The sequence below is a fragment of the Bolinopsis microptera genome, chromosome 1 (assembly GCF_026151205.1).
Source record: "Bolinopsis microptera isolate Bmic1 chromosome 1, MBARI_Bmic_1.0, whole genome shotgun sequence".
NCBI lineage: Eukaryota > Metazoa > Ctenophora > Tentaculata > Lobata > Bolinopsidae > Bolinopsis > Bolinopsis microptera.
The window spans coordinates 24,337,918-24,351,857 of record NC_087072.1 but is presented as its reverse complement, the minus strand read 5'-3'; the positions used below and the strand labels follow the sequence as shown (position 1 = coordinate 24,351,857).

At 38.5% G+C, this 13,940-nt stretch overlaps 2 protein-coding genes across 2 annotated transcripts in view; one reads left to right on the top strand and one right to left on the bottom strand.

The window, feature by feature from the left end:
• Positions 1-148: 148 nt before the first annotated feature.
• The window catches only part of LOC134821969 (urocanate hydratase-like), a 29,423-nt gene continuing 15,631 nt past the window's right edge, over positions 149-13,940 (bottom strand). Inside the window, exons 9-12 of the mRNA XM_063832807.1 lie at positions 9,132-9,374; positions 7,916-8,050; positions 7,245-7,424; positions 149-754 (exon numbers count right to left, since the gene is read on the bottom strand). Coding sequence (XP_063688877.1) covers positions 533-754; positions 7,245-7,424; positions 7,916-8,050; positions 9,132-9,374 — 780 coding nt within the window. The 3' untranslated portion in view covers positions 149-532. The remainder of the gene's footprint in view (positions 755-7,244; positions 7,425-7,915; positions 8,051-9,131; positions 9,375-13,940) is intronic.
• Positions 2,986-5,135, top strand: LOC134821993 (solute carrier family 22 member 15-like). The gene is made up of 2 exons (XM_063832827.1): positions 2,986-3,198; positions 3,404-5,135. The coding sequence occupies exons 1-2, from the start codon at positions 3,000-3,002 to the stop codon at positions 4,822-4,824; spliced, it is 1,620 nt and encodes a 539-aa protein (XP_063688897.1). The 5' UTR covers positions 2,986-2,999; the 3' UTR covers positions 4,825-5,135.

Here is a 13,940-nt window from a genome sequence, read left to right as displayed (position 1 = left end):
AAAATCTATTTCCACGATTCTCAATATTGGTACCCCCGGCCACTTTAAGTGTTAAGGTTTGTCAAATTTTTGATGTTTATGGCTTCGAGTGACAGTCTGAAAGAGTCAAGCGAACAACTCTGTGATACTCTAAAAAGCCTGAGTAATAGTGAAACTCTAAAAGTTGAAAAAGCACAATTCTCATGCTATACGTACAATACAGCTCAGTCTACACATACAAAATATACCAGTCAAAATAAAGTTTGTGCGGGGGTCACTAAAAATGACAAAAATTAAATACTCTCTTAAAATACATCCTCAATATCGGTAAATAACAGAAATTTTCGACAATAAATGAAATATTCCAACGCTCGGGTTAAAATGCTAACAATCTGGTATTATAAAAACTCCCATAAAACGAATATCTAAACATTAGCAACGAATAAAAATACAGATACGGGTCACGCCGTCACAGTGAATTAAAAAGCAATGTAAAGTATTCTGATAATCCTAAATCCAGTGTTCAGTTAATCATGGTTGAAACGTTCACTCTCTAAAGGCTCCGGATCAAATCCTCATCAGCATTGTTACACATGGTGACATGATACCCAGGCACAGTGTCCTGAGTGTTGGACATAGCCTGTTGAGCTAGAGGGTGGCCGGCCCAGGCTCGCCTACAGACCCCGTTACTTACGTCCCAGTGTAACATGGAAACTGCTTTTTCACCTGCCTCCTCACTACCGTCCAGCACCATCCCGAACCCTCCGTTCATCACCTGGAGAGGGAAATGTTAATTATTCAAATTGTTATAAACTTAATTTGTTGGAACATTAAAGAAGCATGATATAATTAAAATAGAGCCCGCAATAACCGCATGTTAAACACAAAAGTCACATACGATTTAGCAAATGTTCGCCTCTAGTTCCTTTCAGTTTCTTGGCAAAATCTCTCAGTTTAATAATTTCCTCAATATCTCTCAAGAAATATAGGACATGTATTTATGAGTTAGATACATTAATCTGATGTAGGACTTTCCTATTACATCTCATTAGTCAAAGCAACAGTGCAACAATGGAGGGTAACAGTTGACACATAACTACATAAACAGACAATCTTACTACTTGTACTTAAAAAGGTCTCCTCCTAGTCATTGGAGTGGCCTGCACCACATAGTAACTCCATTCTCCGATGTATTAGGCCTCTCCAATGTACCCTGTTTGTTGCTTGTTGTTCTCTCGAACAGTTTATGTAAAGTTCTTTGATTAGGTCGTAAACTTAGGTTTTGTGTTGTTGCAGTCTAATTGCAGTCTAATTGCAGTCTCTATTTGCAGTCTAATAAGGACATACATGTGCATTGAGCTTTGGCTTTCACCCTATGTATTCACGTTTGAACCTAAAGAATGTATCTAGGAAGTACAACCCGATCAAATCACGATGAGGTACATGTTTTATGTTTCCGTATCTCATTATAATCGAGTGTAAAAAGGTCTTCATCAATAAAGCTTGATTTGAACAGCCCATTATTTTGAGGTAGCTCTCATACCTGTGACCTGTGTAGGTTAATCAGTGTTTTGCAGGGGGGTTCTAGAAATATGAGATAGATCATTAAGATAAGGATTGTGTTTAAAAGCTTTTAAACATCACGTGATCACTTTCCGACCGTTGTCAACTGGTTTGTGCTTCTTAATCTCTGTCACCTGATTATGGTATCATATTTCACCGAACTTGATGATGTTACTATCATATTTCATCAAATCATATCATATCCATATAAACAGAGTGAAATAACCGTTTGTTTTCGACCGTTGTTTCGCATTTGTGTAACGTCTATCCAGCTCCCTTAAGGTGACATGTTGCGACCATGCCTTGTGACCATGTCTTGTGACCAGCATGCAGCTCTTATTCAGCGCTGTATGATGAGGTGTGCTCATGTACAATATACGTCATGTTATAATATTACTTATTCCTCCTCACTCGACCTGCCACTCGACCCCCTCATTTTCTCATAGATTTCCGCGGTATCATCTCCTTAGGACCAGGGTTGTGAAAAACGTAAATGGTAAACTCAAAAAACGTTAAAAACGTGCTTTTTTCTATCCTTTTCAAAAAACGTTCAAAAACGAGAAAAAACGTTCGCATAATCTAATCAAGCCGACTCACGTGGAAATTCAAAATGTAGCGGTATGACCAATCAAACTTGCCAGTTGTGTTGGCTGTTGAAACTCTTGCTTTCTAAGTTGCTGTACATGTAACACGAATAACTAAGAGGGGTGGGAATCAGCTGCAGTTTCATATAATATAGCAGAGTCTGGAATGTTCGCTTAACTACAATAATAAAGTGAGTAATGAGGATATGTGATGGATCGTTTCGATACTTTGCAGTTTTAATAGGAATGTAAGTGTACAGTGTAACTGCAGACTGCAATCTGCTTATGTGATTGTGGCCCAGGCCTCAGTGTTCGTACTTCGCTGGTTCGTTTACTGGTAGTCGGTGACCGTCAAAACATTGTAAATTTCCGTATAAATCACAACGTTTTTAAAATAAATACGCAAAAACCTGTTAAAAAACGTAAAAACGCTCCGATTCAAAAAAACGTAAAACACGTATTTGAATTTCACAACCCTGCTTAGGACACCCCAGTCATCCCAGAGGTAGGTCTTCATGCTATCCTCTTGGGGTCTATCCAGTATCCCGCATTCAGCTTCTCCTGCAGACCACACCACACTCCTACACTCTCCTGCAGAATACTTCGTCAGAATATAATAACCCCAACTTTACAGAGTTACAGACATAGATCCATGAGGCCTTTGTACATGTACATTGTACACGTACATCACATGTTTCTCAGTTTCTGTAGTATCATGTTTCCTTCCTTCCTAATTGAGAATTTGACCATTTTCGCCGGGAATACACAATTTTTCACCATTTTTTCACCATTTTTTCATTATTGGATACCCCACGCCATCGAAGTTAAGTTATAAACCGAAGAATATCCCAAAAGTTTGAAGAAGTTGTGAAGATGATAGACGAGATCAAGGCTCACCCAACTTACGGATCCACCCTACCGGTAGAAGATACTGACAGAAAACTGGTCAGTTGTGATGATCTGCTAGAGGAGTTAGCCCGGAACCGGAGTTGGAAGTACACAGCTCTGCTAATGTCACTGATGTTGGTATGGTTGGGAGGGACTTCGAATGTTTTTATAACTGAATTCGCAGGTGATTGGTGTGGGTTAAATAACTTACAAGCCTAATTACGGATTATTATGACGTATGATATAGGCCGAAAAGTACATAATCAGGAAAAAGTTAAAAGCGTGTTCAATATTTATGTATGCATTACTTTTGATTATTGATATATTCATTCAATGAAGAGGATCTATGTTTATTTTAGCAAATTATTAATTTGTAAATTTTGTTTCAGGTATTGATCCAACCCCCGACGACACTTGGAAATGCAAATCCATAAAGTGCTTTAATTTGACAAGAGCCAATCCATCATTACTACACAAATTTCCTTGCGAAATTACCAACGAAGTGGATGGTAAAAAAGAACTTATCCTTGGATCTTCTGACATAGAATGGAGTCTTGAACATTCCTCATTTTCTGCGGAGTTTGATTTGTACTGCGATGTCGGATTCCGGAAGGCACGAAAAACCTTGTTAATGTCAATTTTATTTGCTGGAGGATTGTCAGGATTTATTCTAGGTGGTTACTTGTTTGATAGAATTGGGAGAAAGAATACAGCAATAATTGGTATGTTCATCGTGACTTTCTCGCTTTTAATGGGAACATTTTGTCATAACTACGCCTCACTTTTAGCAGTTAGGTTCTTCGTGGGCGTTGGTAATATCTTACAGTCCGATGGAATGTACCTTCTAACAGCGGAGCTTGTTCCATCAAAACACAGACACATCATAAACGGTTGGGCAGGGTGTTTGGGTTCATTTGGTTACGTACCTTTAGTAGGAATTGGCTACTTCGTAATAAGCTGGAACAACATGTTTTTAGCAGCGTCCATAGTCATGGTGCTCACATCATTACAAATTTTTATCTGTCCAGAATCACCCAGATACTATTTGATAAAAAATGATGTGGAGGCAGCCAAGAAATCCTTCAAAGCCTTGGCGAAATTGAACAATATGGACCTGGATCTAGAAAACATCCAAATAATAGACGCCGGAAAAGCTAAAGATAGAAACCATAATGTCAGGCAGCAACTGACCGAATTTATCCGGTACCCAAGTCTTCTGCTTGAAACTTCAATCCTTATGGTCATTTGGCCGTCCATTGCGATGTTTTCTTATGGCTTTGGCTTCGGTTGGGGAGATATCCTTCCAGATAGGTACTTAGGGTACATTATGGCTGGTGTGGGAGAAATAATTTCTTATTTTATGTCTGTTTCTTTAATAGACTGGCAGGGAAGAAGACATGCCATGATATTTATGTTTCTAGGGGCCGCTCTGACCTACCTTACAGCGATACCAAACGTGGAATTTGGAAGTGGCTGGACACTGGAAAGCGTCAGCTGTTTGATCGGAGCCATATTTGTGAACGGACTCTACTCAGGAATTTTGCTTTGGACTGGAGAATTAGCACCAACAACACATAGGGGTATCGTGTTCAGCTTTTGTTCTGGTATTTCTAGAGTTGGCTCCTTCACAGGTCCGTTCTTATTCAACAATTTGGCACTCATCACTTCCAAAGCGGTGGTTCTTGGGAGCCTAGCTTTCATATCGGTCTTTTGTATGATGGGATCATTTCTACTGGTCGAGACTAGAAACAAACCGATACCGGTCACTGGACAAGACGTTGAAGAAAGGAGAAACGGGAGAAAAAATTAGAAATTGTGTTTTATAAAGTAAAACATAACAGGACTCGACAGTATTAATTTTGAAACTTAAATTCTCTATTTTTTATTGATCCTTGTATTGTAACATTAAATATTATATCATTTGGTATCACTGTAACGTCTGAATTAGCGTATATTTTAACAACCCTTTAACAAATAAGAGATTTCAGTTTTTAATTTAGATCTCATAGATAAGACAGGGATCGCAATTTTGTAGCATAAAAAGATAAAAGACCTTTGGTTCTTGTAAAAGACTCTGATCTGAACTATAGTCAGATTATAACTTTTTATTATTGCTTATACGGGTATCGGCCTTACAAAATGACACGAAAAAGGAGATGGCTCTGAAATGCACAAAAATGAGTTTTGTTCATGTTTTATTATCCAGATAGGTAGTTCAACAGGTATATTTTTCTTCCCGGGGGTTGATTTGATTGAAAAACCGTAAATTTTGCGATAAAAATTGTCATCTTTGAAATCTTCCAAAAAAACATGCCTTACAAAATGACAATTTCGTCACGGCTGTCATTTTTTAACAGCAGCCTATAGAAATTTGATTTCACCTAGGACAGTTAGATAAATATGATAGATTGAAGATTAGAATAGCTTTTACAGGAAAAAGGATGATTAAAAAAAGTTGGGCAATTTCGCGTGAGATAGTGCCTTACAAAATGACAACCCAAAACGGCATCACTTCAAATCCGATTTGGGAAAAAGTTTCATTATTCTTTCACGTGTCTTACTGTTAGATATATATGTTGTTTATATTATACCAGTTCTGTTTTTACCAAAATATATTTAAAAAGGAACATTTTTTATACTTTGAAAAAATTTAAAAAATGTCATTTTGTGAGGCGTAAAAATCATTTTTTGTTTTCATACTTGAACACAGTATTTGGTTATATTTGATATTTTCTATGACTGGATAGATCACTTTTCAGTGTTTAGTTAACGTTTGACATGTTTTAGGAGTTGTTATTACTCTCTGCTTTCATAAAATAGAAGCTTTATTTCGTTGAGTTTTGAAATCAGAGTTTGAAATCAAAGAGTTTGAAATCAAAGTTTTGATATCAGAACTGCACTTTTTTAATGCTACTTGATTGTTAACTGTCAGATTATGATTATTTTTAACTCCTTCTTGTATTGACTGTCTCTGATCCATTTTAGATGATGAAAATAATTCAATCTGAAACATTGTCATTTTGTAAGGCTTTTCGGTGTCATTTTGTGAGGCATTTTGATCAAAATTGATGATCAAACAAACACATTTAGGCTCATCATGAGCTTACTCGGTTTAAGAATACCAATAATTAGGCAAGGGGCATCCAATATAAATATGCCATCTTTGTATCATAAAATAAAACTGTCATTTTGTGAGGCATAACACTGTCATTTTGTGAGGCTAGGTCATTTTTTTGTCATTTCTTCTACCAAAGTCACTACATCAGTTTTTTTATTTGACCAGAGTAGTCTTTGATTGACATAAGTCATGGTAGTACCTGGTTTTCTGGGGTTAAATTCAAAACTTTGGTCTCCATTCTGGGTAACAGTTAGGCGGGGCAATGACTGAACAGCAAAAACGTCCATATTTATGTAAGAAATATAGATTCTATGTCATTATCATTCCTTGGGAAGTGTTAATTAATGCTTTTTCTTTCATACAGTAAAAGGAATAGGGTTCAATGTATAGGGAACCTAAGCTACAGCATGGTCTATGTGGGCTGTCATTTTGTGAGGCCTGTCATTTTGTAAGGCCGATACCCGTACTTCCACAAACGTAAAAATTAATTGAAGATGACATTTCCTGAAAATTTCAGTGTTACTGCTGATCATAGAATCAATATAAAATGTGGTAGCTGCAGCGGCTTGTGCTACTCTTCCAAAATATCCGCAAGTGCTCATGATACTAGAATAATGTCTACGTCAAATGATAATTTAGGCTGTACGAGCTGTTGTGATTGTGTTATTCCTGGATATTTCAAAACTTACTATAAAACTTTCGATGCAGACTACAAAAACCTAATGATGCTATTTATACCCATATGCCCAAGGTAGTCGATGTAACCTTTTTGGAGACACCATGACCATGATTCAACATGGAGTGATATTTCGGCTTTCTTAACTCACTGTCAGTATACATAAAACATAAGTAGCGTAACGTGAAAAGTTAAAACCTCCTCTCAACTTGTCAGACAAAAAGGCATTTCTTAAGTTTTGGATCACAAATTTAATCTTGATGTCACCACAAGTAATGGCACCCATGCAACGTTTATCAAGTTCAACATATCAAAACCCATTAGCAACTTAATTTACTCTTCCCATGGGAATACGCCGACGACTGACAACTCCAACATGTCAACAACTAAACTATCTTCTACAAAACTTATCAGCATGGCTGGTATATCTCCTCACCTCGCCCCAGCCAACTCCACCACCGTTGTGGATGCTGACGTAAGTAGCGCCGCGCAGCGCGTCTCCGATCACATTCTGAATGGACATGTCAGCGCACCACATAGAGCCGTCAGTAATGTTGGATGTCTCTCTGTAGGGAGAGTCCGTTCCACTCACGTCGTGGTGATCACGTGATAGCACCTGTCGAGAGAAGGGTTTGTTTCTATGGGAAATTATTACAGATATGGATAAACTTGTGACCCACTTGTAAAGTTGATAATGAAACCAAATGTAAACAGTTCAAGTGAAGAACTCACAATATCAATAGTTATGATGTACGTAAAGAACTCATGATAATTATAAAATACCGAGTTTTAGGCAACGAATTACATATGGGTTTCGGAATTTTGGGTTCATTTATTATCATGAGGTTTTTATGTTGTTGTTATCAGTTTTGTAAATATTTAAATAATCGAATAATCTAATAAAAAATAAAAGGCATAAACCCAGTAATATCATAGGTATTAAATCAGTGTTTAAAGCCATGACAATGTGTGTTGGGTAATGGAAAGTGTCCGAATTTCACGACTTGCTAATCAGGTTACACTACACACTAGAACATGTTCGGTCTATTGTAACTATGAATCCTTACCGTACTACTACACTAACACTAACGGCACAACTTAACTTACAACAGGGGCAGATATATCCCCGGAAGCGACAGCTCTGTTGAAAGCAGCTGCTATCCTAGATCTGCCCGCCTGGTTGCAGTACAGGATACGAGCTTGGGACCCCACAACCAGCTTGTTGTCCATTGCTTTCTCCACCTGAGTAATATTGAACGGTAAACAGAGTGAGAACTTGCTCAGAGTGAGAACTTGCTGAGCTAATTGCTAATTACTCTGCTAATTGCTCAGCTAGTTAGTGGATGCTGGGTATCTGAAGAGTGACTGTTTTGTCTCTTTCTAACATCTTGTGGTGGTCATGTCTGCTGCTGCCAAGAACCTGTACGGAGTGTTCCCATCTATAAACCTGCTGGTGAGTGTTAGTAACTCGGGAGAAGCCTCATGTAGCGGTTAATTACTTACAAGTGCAGCAAAGGCGAAAGACCATTGGCGTTGCACAAATTCAGAGACTGTCTTAGAAGATGCCAAAAAGGTTAATTCTCGATGCGTTCAAAATAGTTCAGAGTTATCTTTTAGGTAGCTTTTAAGCCATACAAGGAAAATAATTAGCCTAAACTGGACAACTAGCGCGAACATTTCTATAGTTAAAAAGGTTGAGGAAAGACTCAAAATTCTTGTGACTCGTACCGCCCAAGCACGTAAATATAAAAATCATGTCACGAGTATTGTGAAAATAACACGTACCGTACCATTATAGCGGCAATATGACGCAACATTTTTTAAACGATTTTGGCAATGGGCTGATATCTGTTAAATGATACGAATATTTCTGACTCCAGGTCTTATATTTGAAAATAGCCCATTATTATGCCTCTACTCATAACTATCGTCAAAATGGGCATTTTAAAAACAATACTTCAAAGTCATTTTACATTCAAGTCTCACAACCAAGAAAATGGACGTAAATAAATCAAGTTAAGCAGAATACCCATCATTTGAGTTTTAGGAATCTACATCTATGTCTTTTAGACTTAAACAAACTATTTAAAAAATTGTCAGAATTGGGAATCTTAACTTGAAACACTTAAAAGCTTATTTTGTAGCTATTTCAACACTATAAAATCACAAATTATTTGTATTTCAAGAGTGAATTACAATCAACAATGTGACGATACAGTGCAGTATATTGTTCCAATTCCTTACAAACAACGCCTTTGTCATAGAGCTAATATAGAGCTAATATCTAGAAATAAATATAAGAATAAATATAAAATAAACTGACCCAAGTGAGGTTATCTCGAAGGTTACCCTCCACCTCCGGACTAGGGCTCTCAGTAAGTTGCTCTCTGATAACCCCAGCAGCTATCTCATCTGATTTCTGGAGATCCTCCTCCCTGCCACTGGCACAAACCCACCTGAAGGGTCCGAACCCGAGCGAAAACACATTGCCGATAGTCAGCTGTACGTAGGTCGGGTAAATAAAGCTACCATCCGGCTTAGTGACATCTGCTCCGGCTCTACTGGCCTGCCAATAATTACAAATGTCAAGATGCATTAATTGTTATCACACGGGAATTAAAGTCATGTTTAAGAAGCTGAGCGCCAGGATTATGGAAGGGGTGAGCGAATCATGATTTTGACCTTCCAGATATAATAATAAACATGGCGATAGTTTAACTTTAGCAAGCTCAACGTGATTGTTTTCGCCTCTAAATATTAGTTTAGGTTATATCTAGCGGACAAAAAGATAATGTTTCACTTGTTTAAGTATCGATCATGTTTAACGGGTCTCTAAACCCAAATCATCCGGTTTGGTGACATCTGCTCTACTAGCCTGCCACGGCTCTACTAGCCTGCCACGGCTCTACTAGCCTGCCACGGCTCTACTAGCCTGCCACGGCTCTACTAGCCTGCCACGGCTCTACTAGCCTGCCACGGCTCTACTAGCCTGCCACGGCTCTACTAGCCTGCCACGGCTCTACTAGCCTGCCACGGCTCTACTAGCCTGCCACGGCTCTACTAGCCTGCCACGGCTCTACTAGCCTGCCACGGCTCTACTAGCCTGCCACGGCTCTACTAGCCTGCCACGGCTCTACTAGCCTGCCACGGCTCTACTAGCCTGCCACGGCTCTACTAGCCTGCCACGGCTCTACTAGCCTGCCACGGCTCTACTAGCCTGCCACGGCTCTACTAGCCTGCCACGGCTCTACTAGCCTGCCACGGCTCTACTAGCCTGCCACGGCTCTACTAGCCTGCCACGGCTCTACTAGCCTGCCAATAGTTACATATGTCAAGATGCATTAATTACTTTCACACGGGAATTAAAGTCATGTTTAAGAAGCTGAGAGCCAGGATTATGGAAGGGGTTTGACAGGCTTCGTTTAGTTTAACTGTCATGCAGCATGAGAACGAGTTTATTGTCCTGATAATATCAACTTTCTGTGAATTATGATATTGGCCCAGATATTAACATGATGATAGTTGTACAAGCGAAACGTAAGTTTTTTTTGCCACTAAATATTAGTTTAACTTATATCTCCAGCATAAAAACCTAATGTTTCACTTGTTTAAGTATCGATGATGTTTTAAGGTCCCCTAAACTTAACTCATGTTGCTCCGAACTGAATGATAAATGAACTAATACTATCAGTCTGGCGCCAGCTCCATGAAAATAAAATTGGCACACCCTCTGTCAACCCGACACAGTAAATTTTAGCTTTTTCAAACCCGCATTTATTCCATGCAACATTTTTAACTTTAATTTTTACAGTTATTGCGGAAGACTAGTAAAAACCGGAAATAAAAATAGGATTTTAAAATAAAGCTCGTAGTCTAATTTATTATTTTAAACAGCTTCACAGGCATATAATTGGCATGAAATGTTAAAGCTCACAAATATTACCGGGTCTCGGTTTACGGTCAGCCTAATTAAACCCTATTGTTCGGGTTTCAACAATCAACATAGTACATATAATTGAGATAAATTAAGAAACAGGCTCTTGGATAACTCGTTAAGTGGCTTCAGGCTTGTTCTAGTGTATCGTTAGTGATGGTTCAGGTCCGGGTAAGGTGTTTTAGATTGATAACTAGTGTTACAAGCCCTACTCGGGGTAAAACTTAGATCATTATCCTGCAACATAATGCCACCCGACCTTGATAAATCTGCTATTACCAATTATACCTAGGTAAATGTTTGAAGCTCCGGTTTCTTAGAAAAATAGTTTGTAGCGACTGAAATCCTCCAATAAGTTCGGCATAACCCAGCACAACGACCATTAACCATTAAACCATAGTCCCAGCTTCGGGGTGACTCGATGGCCAATACTCAACAATGCATGATCTAATGGAAATTCTTGGGAATTTTTGAAAAGTTATTTCAGCGCTGGAAACCGTACTACAATTGATAACCTACAAGTTTCACCGACTGTTATAACAAGAAATCTTAATATGATAAGATACTTTAATTCGGTGCTAACGAGCATTTTGAGCCTTGAGGCGATACTGTTCATTATCTTTCAACTGACAAAATTTCCGGTAAAATAATTAAATATTATCTTCTTGTGCCGTGACAAATTTGGTGTAAATTTGACACGAACAATCTTGAAATTAGCTCGTCACATGATTAAAAGATCAAAATTTACGGGTTAAAATTGAAATTCACGCTTAATTTAGCAAATCGGCATAGCAACTTGTAAGGAAGTCAAGTCACCAAACGAGAAGGCGTTTTCCAAAACATACCTGTCACTAACTTTCCGATTCTTCAAATACTCAAACACATCCATACGTTATACATGTACGTTTCAAAAGAGCAGTCAACAACTTTATTATAATCTCTTTATTGTAGTAGTGGCGGCGCCAAAGAACTAGAAGTGAAAAGCTTGCAGAAATATGAATTTACTGCAAGAAAAAACCTAGAGACAGCTAAATATTTCATTGTTACTGCACATTTACAGTGATGGGAGTGACAGATTATTTTTGAAAAAAATATGAAAATATTCGAAGAGGTTCATTGATCTCTTTAGGTGTCGAAAAGAGTAAAAAATAATTAGCTTGGTTGGACCGATATTATAATTGTACGTGGTTTGCTTTCCGGAGCTTAATGTTTCACTGTAAATAGTTTACCGTGATAGTTTTAATAACAACAAAGTTAAACCAGGCCAGGAAACAACTGGCCGTCTACCTGCTGTGTGCTGCGTTTAACAGGTTGTTAAAACATGTTTCAGTGGCTTCAGCATGCCAGCAAAACAATGATATGCTTAGGTTTAGGGATATGAATATGATAAAGGTATTTTCATCTGGCAAGGTCGACACCGCCATTTATTTTTCTACAGAACTTGATTGAACTTGTTTTACTATGGTACAGTCAGAATTGTTGCTGAATATTTGAAATATTCCTCATATCCTGCAGCCGTTTGCCTGAATTGACGGATAAGTAACATGTTCGTGTTGGTACAGAGAAGGAAGTTAAAAATGTAGAGGAATGTAAGCGGAAGAGAGAAATGCAGGGTAATATACTTATAGTTGGAATTAATACGGCATTTGAAGAATCGCAGTGGGCACCTGGAGCAAGCACACTGACTTCTAGATTCATTTCTAAAGGTTTCAATGTGGCCATATTAAACATTAAACAATCGTATGTTTAGCTCCAAAACGCAACATCTCCATCCCAAAGTACCACAGCGGAAGATAAATAGAGATGGAATTTAATCAGGACTCAGGACATGTGGATTCGCCCCAATCTGCCCTAAGAGTGACTCGTGCGTAATTTTGAAGTTCAAATCATTGTGCCGTCATCAATACAATATTCCAGACGTGACAAGTGACACTTTGGTGTCAGGTGTGCATTACATCGAGAGGAGAGTAGAGAGTAAACAAAAGTGCCATTCAGTTGGAATGTGTCAACCGTTGAAGCGAGTATGATGCACTCTAAAATCTAAATATTGCGGTTAAACGGTCACCCTTTTTAGTTCCTTGGCCGGGTGGGGCACAGCAACTATATCTATTTTAGAATGGGATGCAGCCATCATGTCAGGCAGCCACCACTTTAGAAAATGTAAGTACAACCTCTATATTCACAAGAATAAGAAGGAATGATAATTGAGAATCCATCTGAGTTAGCAGTTTAACTTTCTAACTCGTCAGCGAACGTTTGATCACTCGTCTGCTCACCTCTTCACAAACTTCAAATCAAGGAAGTTGCACTGTCCTTATTATAATTCAAAAGTAATAGTTGTGGGTTTTCTGCCAATACCCGTCATCGCAGATATGATCACTTGCCAAATGTCTCCTTTAAAAGCTTTAATTCATGACTGTTATGTACTCAGTACTGCCCTCAAAATCCAATTTAAGCATCAGTGTCAACATCTGGGTCAATAAATCAACGCCCGGTGCTTATATCAAACTACGGAGTGATGATCCCCTGCAATATACGCAGACCAGTATATTAACGGTGACATGTGAAATACAATTTTTCCAATTTTGCCAGCAGGGCGTACAGGCACGTGGTACTGAGTAGTCGTTCAAAAAGAAAGCCGCTGGAAGATATCATCACTACCGGTACTTCATAGCAAATGCCGAAAATTGCTGCCAAAAATTAGACCTGTCTTGTCCTGTTTCCGGACTATTTTTACTTCACTATATTAACGAGGAGATGATCGGCAATTATCGTCAAATGTGAGGAAATCAGGAGTAAATCTTAGATAAGACGGTCATGGATTCGGAACTGAGCGTAAAAATTGCGTCAGCGAACAATCTCTTGTGAAAATTGAATTCCGATGTCACATTGTAATTTTATACTAGAACTAGCATATATAATATGTGCATACAGACAATCTGCAACAAATATTCTCACATTCTCTAATCACAATTCAAAGATGATGTTATGATTTATTTGAGATAATGTGTAGCGTGTACTTATTTGGGCTGACTTGCGTTCCAGCATGTCACAAATGAGGGACATGTTAAAGCCTAGGTGTGGAGGGATGCTGACGGCGCGCTACCAGCCCACTCCGCTCAACCAATGGGAAGCGAGCGCGTGTGACGTCATCATATCACGCTCTCTCTGGGCGGGATACTTTGTAACTAGTATATA